This window comes from Malaya genurostris, chromosome 2 (assembly GCF_030247185.1).
Source record: "Malaya genurostris strain Urasoe2022 chromosome 2, Malgen_1.1, whole genome shotgun sequence".
In the NCBI taxonomy this organism is placed as follows: Eukaryota; Metazoa; Arthropoda; class Insecta; order Diptera; family Culicidae; genus Malaya; species Malaya genurostris.
Window position 1 is genome coordinate 196,783,402 of NC_080571.1, and position 15,174 is coordinate 196,798,575.

The window sequence follows — 15,174 nt, forward strand, 5'->3', positions numbered from 1 at the left end:
CGGTTTTGAGTCAGCACTTTTTGTTTCCGTTTGGTTCTTTTGTGACGAAGAGGACAGTCTGAGGCCTTTACGAGGAAGCTTGGGAGAAGCCAGATTTTGTCTTTTCCTGCTTCCTTCAACCTGTGTGTAGGAAGGTCCTTCGCCTGGGTCGTCAGAGGTATCCTCTTCAACTGGCAAGATTGCAAACGGGTTCTCAGGGGTCGATGGAGTGGTTCTTTTTAAGATTTCCGCATAAGAACGTTTGGAACGTTCTTTCACGGATCGCTTCAATTTCTCCGCACGCTGTATGTACGTAGGGCACACCGAAAGATCATGAGGATTCTCCCCGCAGTAGCAACACTTTTCCACTGCTCTTCTGCAGAGATCGTCCTCATGGGCCTCTCCGCATTTGCCGCATCGCAGTTTGTTGCAACAATAGGTTGCCGTATGACCTAGCTGTTTGCAGCTTGTACAATGCATTACCCGCGGTACATACAGCCGAACAGGTAGACGAACTCCACTCACTACCAAATAATTTGGAAGTGCAGATCCGGCAAAAGTCACGCGAAATGAGTCCGATTGGTAAAATTTACCATCTATCGATTTGGAGTGCAATTGCTTGCACTCCAAAATTTTCACTGGTTGAAGGTCGGGGTTTTTGAAACGGCCTACCCCGTCCTTCATCAGATCTTCGATTGTCAGACTTTCGTCACGGACCACACCGTCGATCTCCACCACATGAGACGGGACGTACACGCGGTACTCCTTCGTGAACAACTCGTTGGTAGCAATCCCGTTTGCTTGCTTCAGGTCGGACACAACAACGCGTAACTTGTTTTGCGAAACCTTATCTATTGTTTTTATTGCCGAGTAATGTTTTTCCAGGTCCCGAGCAATATTTAAAACTCTGAGAGACTTTAATTTGGGCCGGAAGTATACCACCCACGGACCCCCCGAGCCATCGTCTTGGTAAACTTTTTGGCGAGCAGGCAATATCTTAAAGGGAGATGGAGGCATCGGAGAGGGAAATGGCATCGGAGAGGGAGATGGCATCGGAGGGGGAGATGGTATCGGAGGGGGAGATGGTATAGGAGGGGTAGATGGCATCTCGGAAGCAAACTCAGCCTCTAAATGTTCTTCGTTCATTCGTTCAGCTTCGCCCTCCTCCGAGACACCCCCACTGTCATCAATATTCATATTTAAAGTGCGGGAGTAAAGAAGTCTCCCGCACTTGAAATGAGAAAGAAAGAAATAAAATGAAAAGAAAATATATGAGTAGTAAAAGTTGAAAGAAAAAGTTTGAGAAAATACTTAACAGTATGTCACGGTAAGCTGTTAGGTGAGTTGCTCCTTCACTCCTTCGTTGTGCTTCAGCGTGACCTTGACTCAGGATTTGGCTGCTGCGATGCGGGTAGCAAACAATAGAAATAACTGCTGCCCGACGATAGCACAATAGCGTCTACTGTCGATACTGATACAAAACCGGTGCACAGACAGAACTCACTTGCGGGGATGCTACTTTTTATCACTTTTATTTAATGCCTATACTACAGCCTCTGCTGTGATAGGCACCTTCGTCTTACCGATGTCGATTGTTAAAAAACGCGTGTGCTCACTTCGAACATTCGGTTACGAATGTATCGGTTTTTAACGGATTGCTATTGATAATATAATTAGTTGTATACATTTTATTGTAAGCTGCAATAAACAACTTAATTCGCCGAAGCCTTTTATTCAGCCTACCTGGGTTCGATTCCCAACCTCGCACACAGGGTCAGAAGGTTTTTCTGGTCCGAAGTGGTAAATGACTTTAAGGTTAAAGCCTGTGTAATCGAAAATAAAAAATATCTCCATTTCTTCATTTTTAGTAAAAAGGATTACCTAGTGGTATTTGTATGATATTTGAGATATGTGTACGATTTGTTAGGAGTATCGTAAGCTCATTTCATAGTGTTTCCTATTTTTGATAAGTTTTGGAAGAACTCATACCTACTTTTCTAAATTAGCGTTCTACTCTAGATTCAGGTGCTCGTCAAAGCTTAAAGGGTCCTGTTATATCTTGTGTGTGGTGGTTGGACAGCAGAGAACTGTATTTGCGTGTCCTTACAGACAAGTAATAAATAGACACATTTTAAAACTGAACTACTATACTTTAATACTTAATAAAGACATGCTACACAAGACACAATAAAAGAAATTGTCTGTCCTGTTAGACAACCGTTCTGAATCTGTCTCTAGCCGGACTGGCGGGAATCTAATGACAGCAACATATGCGTCAACGCAGTGGCAGCATAACTGTCACTCGAGAGCATAATGGCAGTGTAGCCAGTATTGCCGTTTGGTTGGCTGCAACATCTCCCCTCTTAATAAAGGTGGTACGGGTCGAACCATTGTGGCCGACTTCTGGTCCGGGTGGAACGACGCGGTAAAGTCTCCACCAGGTCTGCTTCGGTCGCTGACTCGAACTCCGTTGATGCTGTTGTAGATGAAGATAATGACGAGGACGACGGACTTGCCACTAGCTGAGGTAGTGGAACACTTGTGGGAGTAGAAGACAAACGTGTCGGTGTCATCGGCTGTAACGTCGGCGATTGTGAGCTATGCGTAACCAAAGACTGCGGTGAGCCAACGGATGATACTGCGGATGTACTGTCTGAAAGCTTCGGTAGATCCCAGGCACCAAGAAGTACGTCGAGCGGCAACAATTTAGTACTACTGCTGGCTGACGATAAAGAACCGGTGTTGGGTGAAACAGTCTCAGTACGACATCGTAACTGGTTGATATGGGAACGCAGAACTCTACGATCAACCAAAACGTTGTACATCACATTACCTATCTTTTCCAGAATAACACCAGGAGCCCACTTCCAAGTGTTTCTGTGATGAACCTTTGCGAAAACCAGTTCGTTTCGATTGAACGATCTTCGCTGTTGATCTTGCTGAACATGCGGTGTCATTGGTAAAATTGCTGATGATGGGCGAAGTAGCTCCAGACAAGTCCGTATACGACGACCAAACATAACCTCAGACGGTGATTTACCTTCAGGCGCAGTGCGATTGGGCGTGCTTCTGTAGGTTAGCAGGAAGGTGTCTAGAGCTTCAGCAATGGATCCTCTCCCCTCTTGAATTTTTTTGACGGCCCGCTTGAAGGTGTCAACGAACCTTTCAACTTGGCCGTTAGACTGGGGATGGAACGGGGCCGTTGTGACATGCTCGATACCGTTGAGAGCACAGAAGTTGGCAAATTCCACACTCGTAAACTGAGTACCGTTATCCGATACTAGCATTACAGGCATACCGAGCCTTGCAAATAGACTTCGAAGAATACTGATGGTTGCTACTGCAGTGATTCGTCGGGTTTGCACTATCTCCGGCCACTTGGAGAAGGAGTCGACCGCTAGCAAATAATACTCACCGTCGATGGGACCGACGAAGTCTACGTGAACACGCTGCCAAGGTCCCGATGCCTTCGGCCATGGCACTGGGACGGCGTGAGGCGGTGACTTGGCAGTCGCTGCACAATGCCGACATGTTTTCACATAACCGGCGATGTCTTCGTCGATGGATGGCCAATAGACATAGCTCCTGGCGATGGCCTTCATACGCTGTGTACCAGGATGACCATTGTGAAGCTGATCTAAGCAACGCTTGCGGTACTGAGCTGGGATGACGAGCCGATCAGCGAACAGTATGCATCCATCAACGGTAGTGAGGGATTCCTGTCTGACTTGGAATCGTTTTAGCTCCGGATCGATTGCTTTCGTTTGAGGCCAACCGTCTGTTATAAAACGATAGACCTTCCGGAGAACTGGATCAGCTTGGGTACTTCGAGCGACGTTTCTGAAAGTAAGAGGCAACGCATCTACTGTATCAACTGCTACTGACCTAACATCCTGCTCGATAATTATCCTGGCGATGACGTAGTCTTCATCTGGTCGCGCGTGTCGGTTTATCAACCGGGACAGCACGTCGGCGTTACCGAACTTATCAGTGGGAACGTACTCGATGGTGAAATCGTACAGCAGTAGAGTGAGGGCAAAGCGCTGTAACCGGTTGGCTGTGTATACCGGTATGCCCTTCTTGGACCCGAAGATTCGGAGCAGCGGAGCGTGGTCAGTCTGCAACAAGAAGCGCCGTCCGAAGATCATTTTGTGAAACTTGGTGACGGCAAAGATGATAGCTAGACCTTCACGATCCGGTTGACTGTAGTTCTGCTCTGCCTTCGTAAGTGCTCTGGAAGCATGCTGTACTATTTTGATGGAGCCATCTGGGAATCTGCGATTTCAGCAGATTGTCCAGCGGGAAGCGAAGCATTCGCATGTTCGGGACAAACTTTCCGTAATAATTGATCGCCCCGAGGAAGGAACGTACACCGTGAACATCAGTGGGAGGCGGAAGCTGCACTATTGCCTCGATTTTGGCTGGATCTGGACGCAGACCTCGATGGTCAACAATGTAGCCCAGATAAGGTATCTGCTTCTTGCCGAAGGTACATTTTTCGGCTCGAATGGTGAACCCAAAATCCTGGATTCGCTGAAGAACTGCTTTCAGGTTGCGGTTGTGAGCTGCTTCGTCTTCACCGCCAACGATAACGTCATCGAGATAACCGGAAACTTTTTCCAACCCGGCTAGCATGGTGTCGATGAGCTGCTGGAAGATACCCGGTGCTACCTTTACACCAGGTGGAAGACGATTGTAATGAAACAAACCACGGTGCGTGTTGATGGTGAGCAGATGACGAAACTGCTCGTCGACCTCAACTTGCAAAAATGCATCCGAAAGATCGATCTGACTGAAAACTTTGCAGTTAGCCAGCTTAGCGAAGATGTCTTCTGGAAGAGGGAGCGAGTATTGGTGAGGCTGAAGAGCGGAGTTGAGTCCTGTAGAATAATCTCCGCAAACACGAATGGCACCATTTGCTTTGCGCACTACGACGATTGGTGCTGCCCACTCCGAGTAGTCGACCGGTGTAATGATGTTCAGCTGCTGTAACCGGTCCAACTCTTGATCGACTGCGTTGTACATAGAGTACGCAACCGGGCGTTTGGGACAGAAAATGGACTTGCACTGATCCTTTACGTCTAACTTCACCTGTACCTTATTGCAGAGCCCAAATTTCTCACTTAAAACTTCTGGAAATGCAGAACTAAGCGCTGCGCTGGAAGTCGAAGAACTAGATACCTGGCAGCAAAAAGTATCCATTGGCACGGACCATAAATCGAAACTATCGATCAAATCAGATCCGAGAAGTTGCAGCTGCTTACCCGGATAATTTCGCTGCGAGTGTTTCCGCCGATGGTGACGTCACAGCGAAATTCACCTTCGAGTGGCAAAATGTTCCCAGATGCTGTTTTCGCCTTCACTGTAGATGGTGATAATCTGGGACTACCGACCTTTCGCCAGATCGGTTTGCTGATGATCGTGATGTCGGACGCTGTGTCTAACTGAAGATGGATGTGAGTTCCATTTAGCACAACGGAGACAAATTTACGCCGCCTCTGCACGTTGCACATGTTGACAACGACAACCCTGCTGGCAACCGAACGTTTTCCACCTCTCTTCTTCTTCTTGGAACTTGCACAGTATCCTTGACGATGACCGTACCGACTACAATCGGGACATTGACGGTTCTTGTATGGGCAGTCACGAACATAATGGAACGCACCACAATACCAGCACGGAGTATTGGGTTTCCGCTTTGTGTTGTTCGCATCTGACCTGTGAGACAGCTGACGTCTGTTACGATTACTGTCATATTTCTGCTTGAGCTGATTAACCTGATCGAAAGATGCAGCAGATTCGATCATAGCATTATCGTGTTTGAGATTGATGAGACGCTGGCATTCATTCGATAATTGCTCCAATGTGAGGTTATTGTTCTCCTCAATCCGTGATAGAAGTCGGGTCCGAGTCTCTGAATCACGCTCAGACTTTAGTCCGCACACGAACATCAAGCACTTGAACTGTTGCTCTGACAACTTTCCCAGCTCGAACTCGACGCAGAGCTTATTCACACGGCAGGCGTAAGCGATGTGGTCTTCGGTCGGTTGTTTAGCGATCTGAAGGGTTCTGTATCGTCTGCTGATCACCGACTCTTTCGCCCCGAACAAACTTTTCAATTTTGCGACCGTGTCTGCAAAAGTATGTTCCTTCGGTGTTCTCGGCAGAATAAAAGAGACGTACCTTTCGTGTTCAGATGTTCCCAGCTTCCTGAGCAGCAATCTGACCTTCGCTTGGTCGTCCAACCGAGTAGCATCCTTTTCGAACAGCTCGTCGTACCTCGTGAACCAGGCTGCAAACGTGATGCTATTGTCCGCGTCGTAGCGGAACTCCTTGATATTCCCAGCAAGGGAATCGAGAATTTGTTCCGGACTGGGTGCTGCGCCCGCATGCACTTCCGAAACGACTTGCCTGATGAAGTTCTCTTGTGACTGCTGACTGTTCTGCTGTTGCTGGAGAACTTGTGTCATCAGGTGCAAACACTGACGAAGGAGCTCATCCGTAGCTGGAGGAACTTGCTGCTGTTGGCCTTGTTGCTGCAGAAAGGCATGCTGCTGTCCATTCGGGATACTCATCCTTTTGTCTTGTTGCACGTGGGTGATGTGAAAGTGAGGTTAGCTTTTATCACTTTTCCACTGGACTCGTCGCCACTGTTGTATCTTGTGTGTGGTGGTTGGACAGCAGAGAACTGTATTTGCGTGTCCTTACAGACAAGTAATAAATAGACACATTTTAAAACTGAACTACTATACTTTAATACTTAATAAAGACATGCTACACAAGACACAATAAAAGAAGTTGTCTGTCCTGTTAGACAACCGTTCTGAATCTGTCTCTAGCCGGACTGGCGGGAATCTAATGACAGCAACATATGCGTCAACGCAGTGGCAGCATAACTGTCACTCGAGAGCATAATGGCAGTGTAGCCAGTAGTGCCGTTTGGTTGGCTGCAACAGGTCCCTATCCTTATCCTTTTTTTTTGCAGCCATGTTTTTGAATATTCCACATTTCGAAGATATATCAAAATGTATTTGATTTTCTGATGGCAAGAGATTTTCGAAAGACCAACTAATCAGAAAATTTTTACGCTCGAGTTTATCGGCTAACGATATGCTTTGGAAAAAATGCTGCTGTATTATCCCACCGCATGACATATCATACGTTCAAATGTTAACAACAATTTTTTATTGTTTAACATATATTGTTGGAAATTCGCTGCAGAAATAACCGCGTCGAGATACGAATCTCCGAACAGCCATAACACATGAATCTGTTGATAAGCTATGCACTACCTCCATATGGACCGCTCGAATGGAAAGACATGTAAAAAGTGCAATCCACCTTTTTGCCTGAATGCGCCCGGCTTTGACAAATACCGGCCCAATGTCTAATCCGACGTACGTGAAAGGGCGTACGAATGACGTTAGCCTCTCTTCTGGAAGCAACCCCATTACCAGCGGTTGAGGAGTAGCATTGAAGACTCGACACCAAGCGCAGTTTTTATGGATCTTTCGTATCAACGATCTTAAACTTGCCACTTCATAGCGTTGTCGTATTTCATTACATACTGTTTCGTGGTTTGCATGACGAAATTTATGGTGATACCATTCCAGAATAAGAATCGTCACAGGGTGTTCTTTTGGAAGAATTACTGGATATCTACACTCAAAATAATAATCATGTTATAGTTACGTGAAAAGTTATGTGAATATTTTCCACCCTACTTTTCACGTAGGTTTTAATGGACTGGCATTTAAAAGCTGTTTAATGCCTAATCCAGTAAGAGTTACGTGTTTCATAGGTGAAATGTAATGTACTGTTCATATCACATTTAGCTATCAGTTCATATCTATGTCTATCAAAATCTATGAAATGAAAAATTCAATGTAAAAAAAAACATTTAACGATTTATTAATTTTAGTTTGACGTAAAGCCGCCATGACTAAGTTCAGTTTTTGCAATGACTGAGCGGAAATATATATTGGAGAAGCCAAGTGAAAGAAAAAGTAACAGAAAAGATGAATTTTTTGGAAAAAGATACGCTCAGAGACAGGACTCGAACCTGCGTTCCTATGCATTCCGTGCATACGCGCTACCATTTCGCCACTCTGATCTTGCTTTAGCCACACTAAAACTCACAGACATAGAATCAACGTACATCGAACATGGTCTACATCCTGGCCGTCACCCGACCGATACCTTATATCCAAACATCTTCTCTGTCCATCAAACACTAGTCCTCTCGCTTTATACCTATTTCTCCGATCAAGCATTGAGTAGGAGAGTGTATTTATAATCGCTTGTCACCTTCTTTAATGGTGCCAGTCGCTGGCTGGACATAGTGATCTTTTCTGTTACTTTTTCTTTCACTTGGCTTCTCCAATATATATTTCCGCTCAGTCATTGCAAAAACCCAAAAATCATTTATTTCAGAAAATGCATGGAATTGCAATGGCTGAAAATAAACAGCAACTGATAACGTCGTGGGATCTCGAATCGACAAGCCGTCAGAAATCGTTTTTATTGTCTCTGCCATCCAACCGAAATCGAAGTCGTGATCCGAGAACTCTCACAATTACTTTAGTTCAGTGTTTCTAGCTTTCTACCAATGTTGAGCCCGTGTTTCGGTAGACCAACTGCCTGTTTGAAGCATTCGGCAGGAGCGGGCACACTTTCGGGCTCACGTAGGCACTCGGTCCAGTCGAACAAATGGAAACTTTTATACTGGAATGGTCCTGTCGATATAGTAAAAAATTGTAATCTATATATATAAAAATGCAGAGATCATTCTTTGTAATCGCATCACGTAAGAACGGATGGACGGATTGAGATGCTTTTTTTTTTGTTTGATCAGTTTTAACCCCCACCGGGTTCGTACATAAAAAAAATTAGGAAAACTTACCGGAAAAGTGGGAAAAACCAATAAAGTTATTTTGTATGGATAATGGAATTTTCCACTGCAAAAGTCGCCAATGATTGCTAAATCTACAATTGATGTTTGGCGCGCAAGAAGATGCTCAGTATTTCGCCGTTGAAGAAAAGAATACTAGATCTTTGGAAAATCGTTTGGCGCGCAACGAGTAGATTTGGGTGGAGATTTTACATGCATGATTGATTCGTCATTTGGAAACACGTGCTTAATAGGGTATCAAAATCATTACTTGCCAAATGACTGTTTTAGCTATACCGTAAACAGAAGCACAAGTTCTAATGTCATTTACCAGTATATGTAGTTAGATAAATTATGTTGGCCATCGTGGGCGTGAGTTGAACAAATAAAATTATGTAACGATTTTTTTACGTATCAATGATAGGATTCTGCCGTTGAAATAATGAGTTTAGATGAAAATATTTTTCTTGCATTTAGCATGCTGAAGTTTGTTCAGCCGAGTTTGTTCGGGTGAGTTTTCAAGAGTGGTTTACTTCAAAACGGATGGTATTCATGACATTTGTAAGCTGCTTAAGTCAAATCATTTCATTTTCCGAACTTTGGATTATTTGACGAATTACCATATGGGAATCGTGAATATCATATCTGAAGGAGAAATCGTGGCATGTAAGAACCATTAGTTGTGAGATCTGCTGTTTTATACATTGACTTTAACGATAAGAAGAATACTGGTATAATCACTCCTCATGTTCACTCCGCTAGAACAGAATATTGATTCTCAGGACTGAATACTAAGAAAAACGATGTGGTGGCTCGACGAATGAGAGACCTTTTGATACAATTCTTGAACGAATCCAGCGTTCATGTCAAAGTTAATGGACACAATATTTAATAAAAGGGTAATTTGAACTTTCGAATGTCCAAGTATTTTTCATTTTATCGCTAATTCGTTAATCGAAAATTGATCCTGTCATTATCCTGCTACGAACATTCATCAAACACGACTAAATAATATCACTAGCGGTGAAGCAAGTTATGGACAACCGTTCAAAATTAGTTTATTACTTTCGATAATCCCTAAGGATTTGCTATTAAATTTTTAAACGTCTTCAGTACAAATAAGTCTTAATATTCAATGACAAACAACCATCCCCGAGGGCTGCTTTTGGAAATTTGTGGGGTCAATTTAAAGTATTTATCTTGGTCATCTCTTTTTCATCCATCTGTTAATTTGTTTATTTGTTTATTTAGGAGCAAGGGAAAAGCCTGCTGGAGCTGAGATTTTGGTTCTCCTTCTCCAGCCGGCATAAAACCTTCTCATCTTTTGTATCAATAGATAACATTTGACCAAATGATACATAACGAAATCTTTAGTTACCCTTATTTAAACTACAAAGCTAACTAACAACTATTCATATCGTCTAATTATGTAAATAAAACTAGCGGGAAAAGTTTCGGAGATAACGGGTTTTAATGGTGTTACGAGATAAATTGAAATCAAATTCATCAGAGCAAGTATTGAATACGCGGCACATACTCGAAAACGGTTCATTGAAGCCATAGTTAGTTCTAGCACGAGGAATTCTGAGAAAGGGATTAAATCGCAAATTACGCCGAAGAATGTCAAAACTTAGCTGTTGTAGGAGATCTGCACTATCAATTCGAGATTGAATGAGGTCCGCGACGAAAACAGCTTTTTGTGTATCACGGCGGACAGATAGCAAATCGAAATGGATCTCTCCAAGGCAGGCGACGCAAAGCAAAACGAATGAACTTGTACTGAACAGTTTCAATGCGTAGCTTATCTGTTTGATAATATGGTGCCCAAACAAAAACAGCATACTCGCGAACTAGAGCGCAATATAACGATATCAGGCAGTATATGTTTTTGAAATTTTTTGAGATGCGAAAGATGAATCCTAGCATCTTTAATGCTTTAGAGAGGGTATATTCTATGTGATCTTTGAAACTAAGTTTTGAATCCAATAGTACTCCTAGATTCCTAATTGATGTCTCCCGTTTTAGTACAGCTTGCGAAATAGTGTAATCATACATGATCGTGGTTCGTTTACGAGAGAAGGAGATAACGAAGCATTTGAAGGCGTTAATAACCATTCTGTTGACGTTGCACCAGTTAGAAAATACATCCAACTGTGACTGCAAGAAGTTTGAGTCTTTCAGATATTTGATGAGATGAAACAGTTTGAAATCGTCGGCGAATGATAGCTTCATGCATTGCAATGCGCAATTCAGATCATTTAGATATAGCAGAAATATGAATGGTCCTAGATGGCTTCCCTGAGGAACACCAGAGCTCACGATGAATGATGGAGTAACGCAGTCGCCAATTCTCACGGTCATACTGCGACCAGTCAGATATGATTCAACCCAATCCATCATCCCACATGTCACATCTTTAGTTTGAGAGAGATCTACAATCTCTGTTCAATACACTGACTCGAAGGATGAGATGGCAAACGGTGCATTTGTTTAGTTTTTGCGTAACAAAAGCATTGAACATATCCACAATAATTCTTGATGATATTTCTTCTTCGGGACGAAGTTATTGTGTTGGATATGAATTTGTCGTAATTCGTTTATTGTAAGCCAAGTAATCAGTAAAATAATGGAAAGAAACATTAACTCTGCAACTGGCAACTCTGCTGTTCGAAAACACAAATTTAAAAAAATAATTTCAGGCGAGACGAAGTTCGACGGGTCAGCTAGTTAAATAATATTTCTCGCAAATATTTACACTACTTACACATTGAGGGGCACTGTTCGCCATTTTCAAAATCGAGTTTTTCACACCGGAAATTCACGTAGATTGTTTGACGTTTGGTCAATTCACGTAAACCTTATGTGATGACTCTATGTACTTTAGGGGGTGTTCGTATAACATTCATTTTCGTCACGTAAAATATTCAATTTGACATTTGAAACCAGTTTACGTGATTTTCCAAGTAAATCGAACATGAATTTTTATTTGAGTGTAGCTTCGAATGGTAAGAAATATGCTGCCCCAATACGGCCTCGCATACGTAATATTCCGCAGCCGTCCATGTATGGCCAGGTTTTGTAGATACTACTGGATTTGGAAACGGGTGGATGTTTCACTTCTGCAGGACCCATAGTTTTTTGCAGTATCGAAACCTCTTGTGGAAAGCATTCCGTCTGAGCCAGCTTCCATAAAAGAACTTCTGCGCGTGCCAGCTCATCCTGAGTGAGCAATTCACGTCGAAACTGTGCCCGATATTCTTGCGGCGGGCATTATCGATGAAACGGATGACGTATGAGATTGTACTATGAAGTCTTGTCCATTTACTGAATCGAGAATATTCAACAAGCGGGGCAATTTGACTGTGCAGATGAACTATTCGAACTTCTTCGTGAGCTGTTGCGATAACGGGTGGGTGCAATCGAAACAGTGGTCCTTTCAACCAAGTACAATCAGGACTGAGATTAGCGTCTCGTTTCCATTTCGTCACATAATCCGCGACATTGTACTTAGACGGTACCCAACTCCATTCGTGTTGATCACTGAATGTTAAGATTTCACCAACTCGAACCGAAACAAACTTCGTAAACCTCCGATGATCTGAACGGATCCATCCCAATACTGTTGTCGAGTCGCTCCAAAAGACACGTTGTGATACCGGAAGCGTATGGTATTCAATAAGTGCCGTAGCGAATCGTACTCCGAGAACCGCAGCTTTCAGTTCGTCTTGGAATTGATAAAGTTTTTACTGGTGCGACTTTACTTTTGGCTCCTACTAATATTACTCGGATGTCATTGATATACTCGAGTCGGAAATACACCGCGCATGAATAGGCGATGTCACTAGCATCAACAAATGCCTGTACTTGGACTGCATTATCGTTAGCCCGGAATGAAGAGAAATAGCACCTAGGGATTTTTATGCAGCTTCGGGAATAGTGCAACCCATCTGCGCCACTTTTGGTAGAGTTCATTATTGATTCGCTCATCCCAACTAATGCCAGAAGTCCAGGTAGCCTGGATAATTACTTTGCCGTGAATAAGGAAGTGTGAAATAAGTCCAAGGGGGTCGAAACGGAACTAAACGGAATCAGTGGATTCGAGGACGTGTCATAGAAACGGTTATTGGTCGTGACGGAAGAGTACGCCAAGCACTGGTGCGTACAGCGAATGGTACCATACGTCGGTCTGTGATTAAGTTAGCGGTGTTGAACGTCGATAAGGAAGGTAAACCTACGAAGCTTTCTGGCTGGAAAACTTGGAGGATTATCAAAAATAGCTCTGAAAAATGAGCGTTTTTGTGATCTTTCACACACGAGTGAGAATGATCTACACAATACGAGCGAGCTTAGCAACACTGGACATATCGTTGAAGGAAGTTGAATGAGCTGCTGTGCCAGTAATTCAAATTATCATGCGGAACTTCCTTAAAAACTGCCTGGAGCAACCGATGAATATTGAGGACACGCTCCTTTCTTCAACCTCAAGTAGTACGATTCTCGACTATTCTTTTGTAAAGAGAACCCCATAATATGTATAAGTTAAATATTACCTCATTGAAATTTGCAAAATTTTTCAGCTTAAGAAAACAGCACCAAATAGAGAACATTGTTAATGTGGAAGGAAAAAATTCGTTCATAATTCTAGCATTTTATTCAAAGGATTAATTTAGCCATATCAATGTTCGAAAACAACATATTTCTTGTGAAGCATGATTCATAATGTCAAATTCAACATTTAGTAATGATCAAAGTAATTCTTATCTCGACTGAAAGAAGCTTAGTTATAGTTTGTCAAAATAGTTCAAATTTGCATTCCTTATAGTTCTATCCACATTATTGGTTCTATTCCTCATTAGTTCTATCTTAATTCATGGAATAATTTTATATTTTTCCTAATATGAAATAAAATAATCAATTATATATTTGTAATATCGCCATTATGTTATCAATAGCAGTTTCTGCAATAATCGGGTTACAATCTACAAAATCACATAATGTTAAATAAACGCACATCAAAGCATACCATTCGAAGAATATTAGATAAATTTCACGAAGAATTATTTTAAAAAATCCGCAATAACAAATTGTGGTGCCCTTTATAATTTGGTGCTGGATCATCTGAAATCAAAAAAAAATAAAAGTTAGGTACAGAAATAGTGTTCAAAATTTCAAAAGGAATATGAAGGTTATGAATTTATGAGAGACACCATCTTTAAAAACGTGAATTGTGAAGGAAATGCTTTGAAATTTAGTACAATATTTACTGCATCACTAAATTGCAGGGGCGGCGGAAGCCCTATTTGAAGTATACTGAACCTGGAAAATGTCTGGGTGTGGAATTCCACACTTGGAAATGCTCTTACTTCAACGTACCAATCCTCCCCCTCGACTTACTCACAACACTTTCCCACTCCACACCTAGGTGAAATCTGTTCCACCGCCCCTGCTCAATTGTATATCCTCTATTGACAAAATATACTTGAATTGAAATGTCTGAAAACATAGCTGCAGAGTAAGGTTAGGCATTATACGAAACATCTGCCCGATAACAATAGCGCGTTCAAGTCGGGTAGCTATTAAAATTTCGTCACAATATTCTTGAGATATTATGTATTCAATCCGAATTTAATCCGACTGGAACAAGAAGAAGAAGCGAGCAAGGTTGATCGATCAAGTGGAAAGAGATCTATGAAGCATCCGTATCTTGAGTGGCTGGCGATGAGCAGTTATGGACCGAGTTATGTGTAGATGTATGCTTGCTACAGCAAAGGACACCCCAGGACTATAGCAGTTAGGTAAGGTAAGGTTATGCTTTCAATAAAAAATAAATTAATGTTTAACCTTAATATGACCATTTTCATGATCGACTGTAACTATGAGGTGCTGTTTGACAAACTATACTATGGGTTTATGGAACAGTTTGTGAGTCTATAGATAGCTGCTGTGATTTTTGCAACCAATACTATTAGCGGCCCTTACACGAGTCATTAAAAATGTCATTACTAAAAAATAGTATCATTTTAATGAACGTGTAATGGTGCACTAATGACGATATTTCTAACAAATTTGAAATACATCATTACTTAGTCATCATTTAAAATGACATTTTTAATGCTCGTGTAAGAGCCGCTATTAATTTGTACATCATAAGGTAACGATACCCCCATTCATTTCAGCTCCACTATCCATCTCATGTACTAAAACAGTAAGTTATAGTGAGGTCTGCTGTATCTGTTCGAGCAATTGACTCTAAGCGTAAGATCAAAATAGTTGCATTAGTTTCGAGTTTACGTGTTGCTATATCA

The 15,174-nt window shown here is 42.3% G+C and overlaps 2 protein-coding genes across 2 annotated transcripts; both read right to left on the minus strand.

Moving 5' to 3' along the window:
* Positions 1-2,342: 2,342 nt before the first annotated feature.
* Positions 2,343-4,127, minus strand: LOC131429083 (uncharacterized protein K02A2.6-like). The gene has a single exon (XM_058593133.1). It carries the CDS (start codon positions 4,125-4,127, stop codon positions 2,343-2,345), a length of 1,785 nt encoding a protein of 594 aa, XP_058449116.1.
* Positions 4,128-4,167: 40 nt separating this feature from the next.
* Positions 4,168-6,554, minus strand: LOC131429084 (uncharacterized protein K02A2.6-like). Its single transcript, XM_058593134.1, has 2 exons — positions 5,244-6,554; positions 4,168-5,160 (listed from the first exon to the last, which is right to left on the minus strand). Exons 1-2 carry the CDS (start codon positions 6,552-6,554, stop codon positions 4,168-4,170), a joined length of 2,304 nt encoding a protein of 767 aa, XP_058449117.1.
* Positions 6,555-15,174: the final 8,620 nt, after the last annotated feature.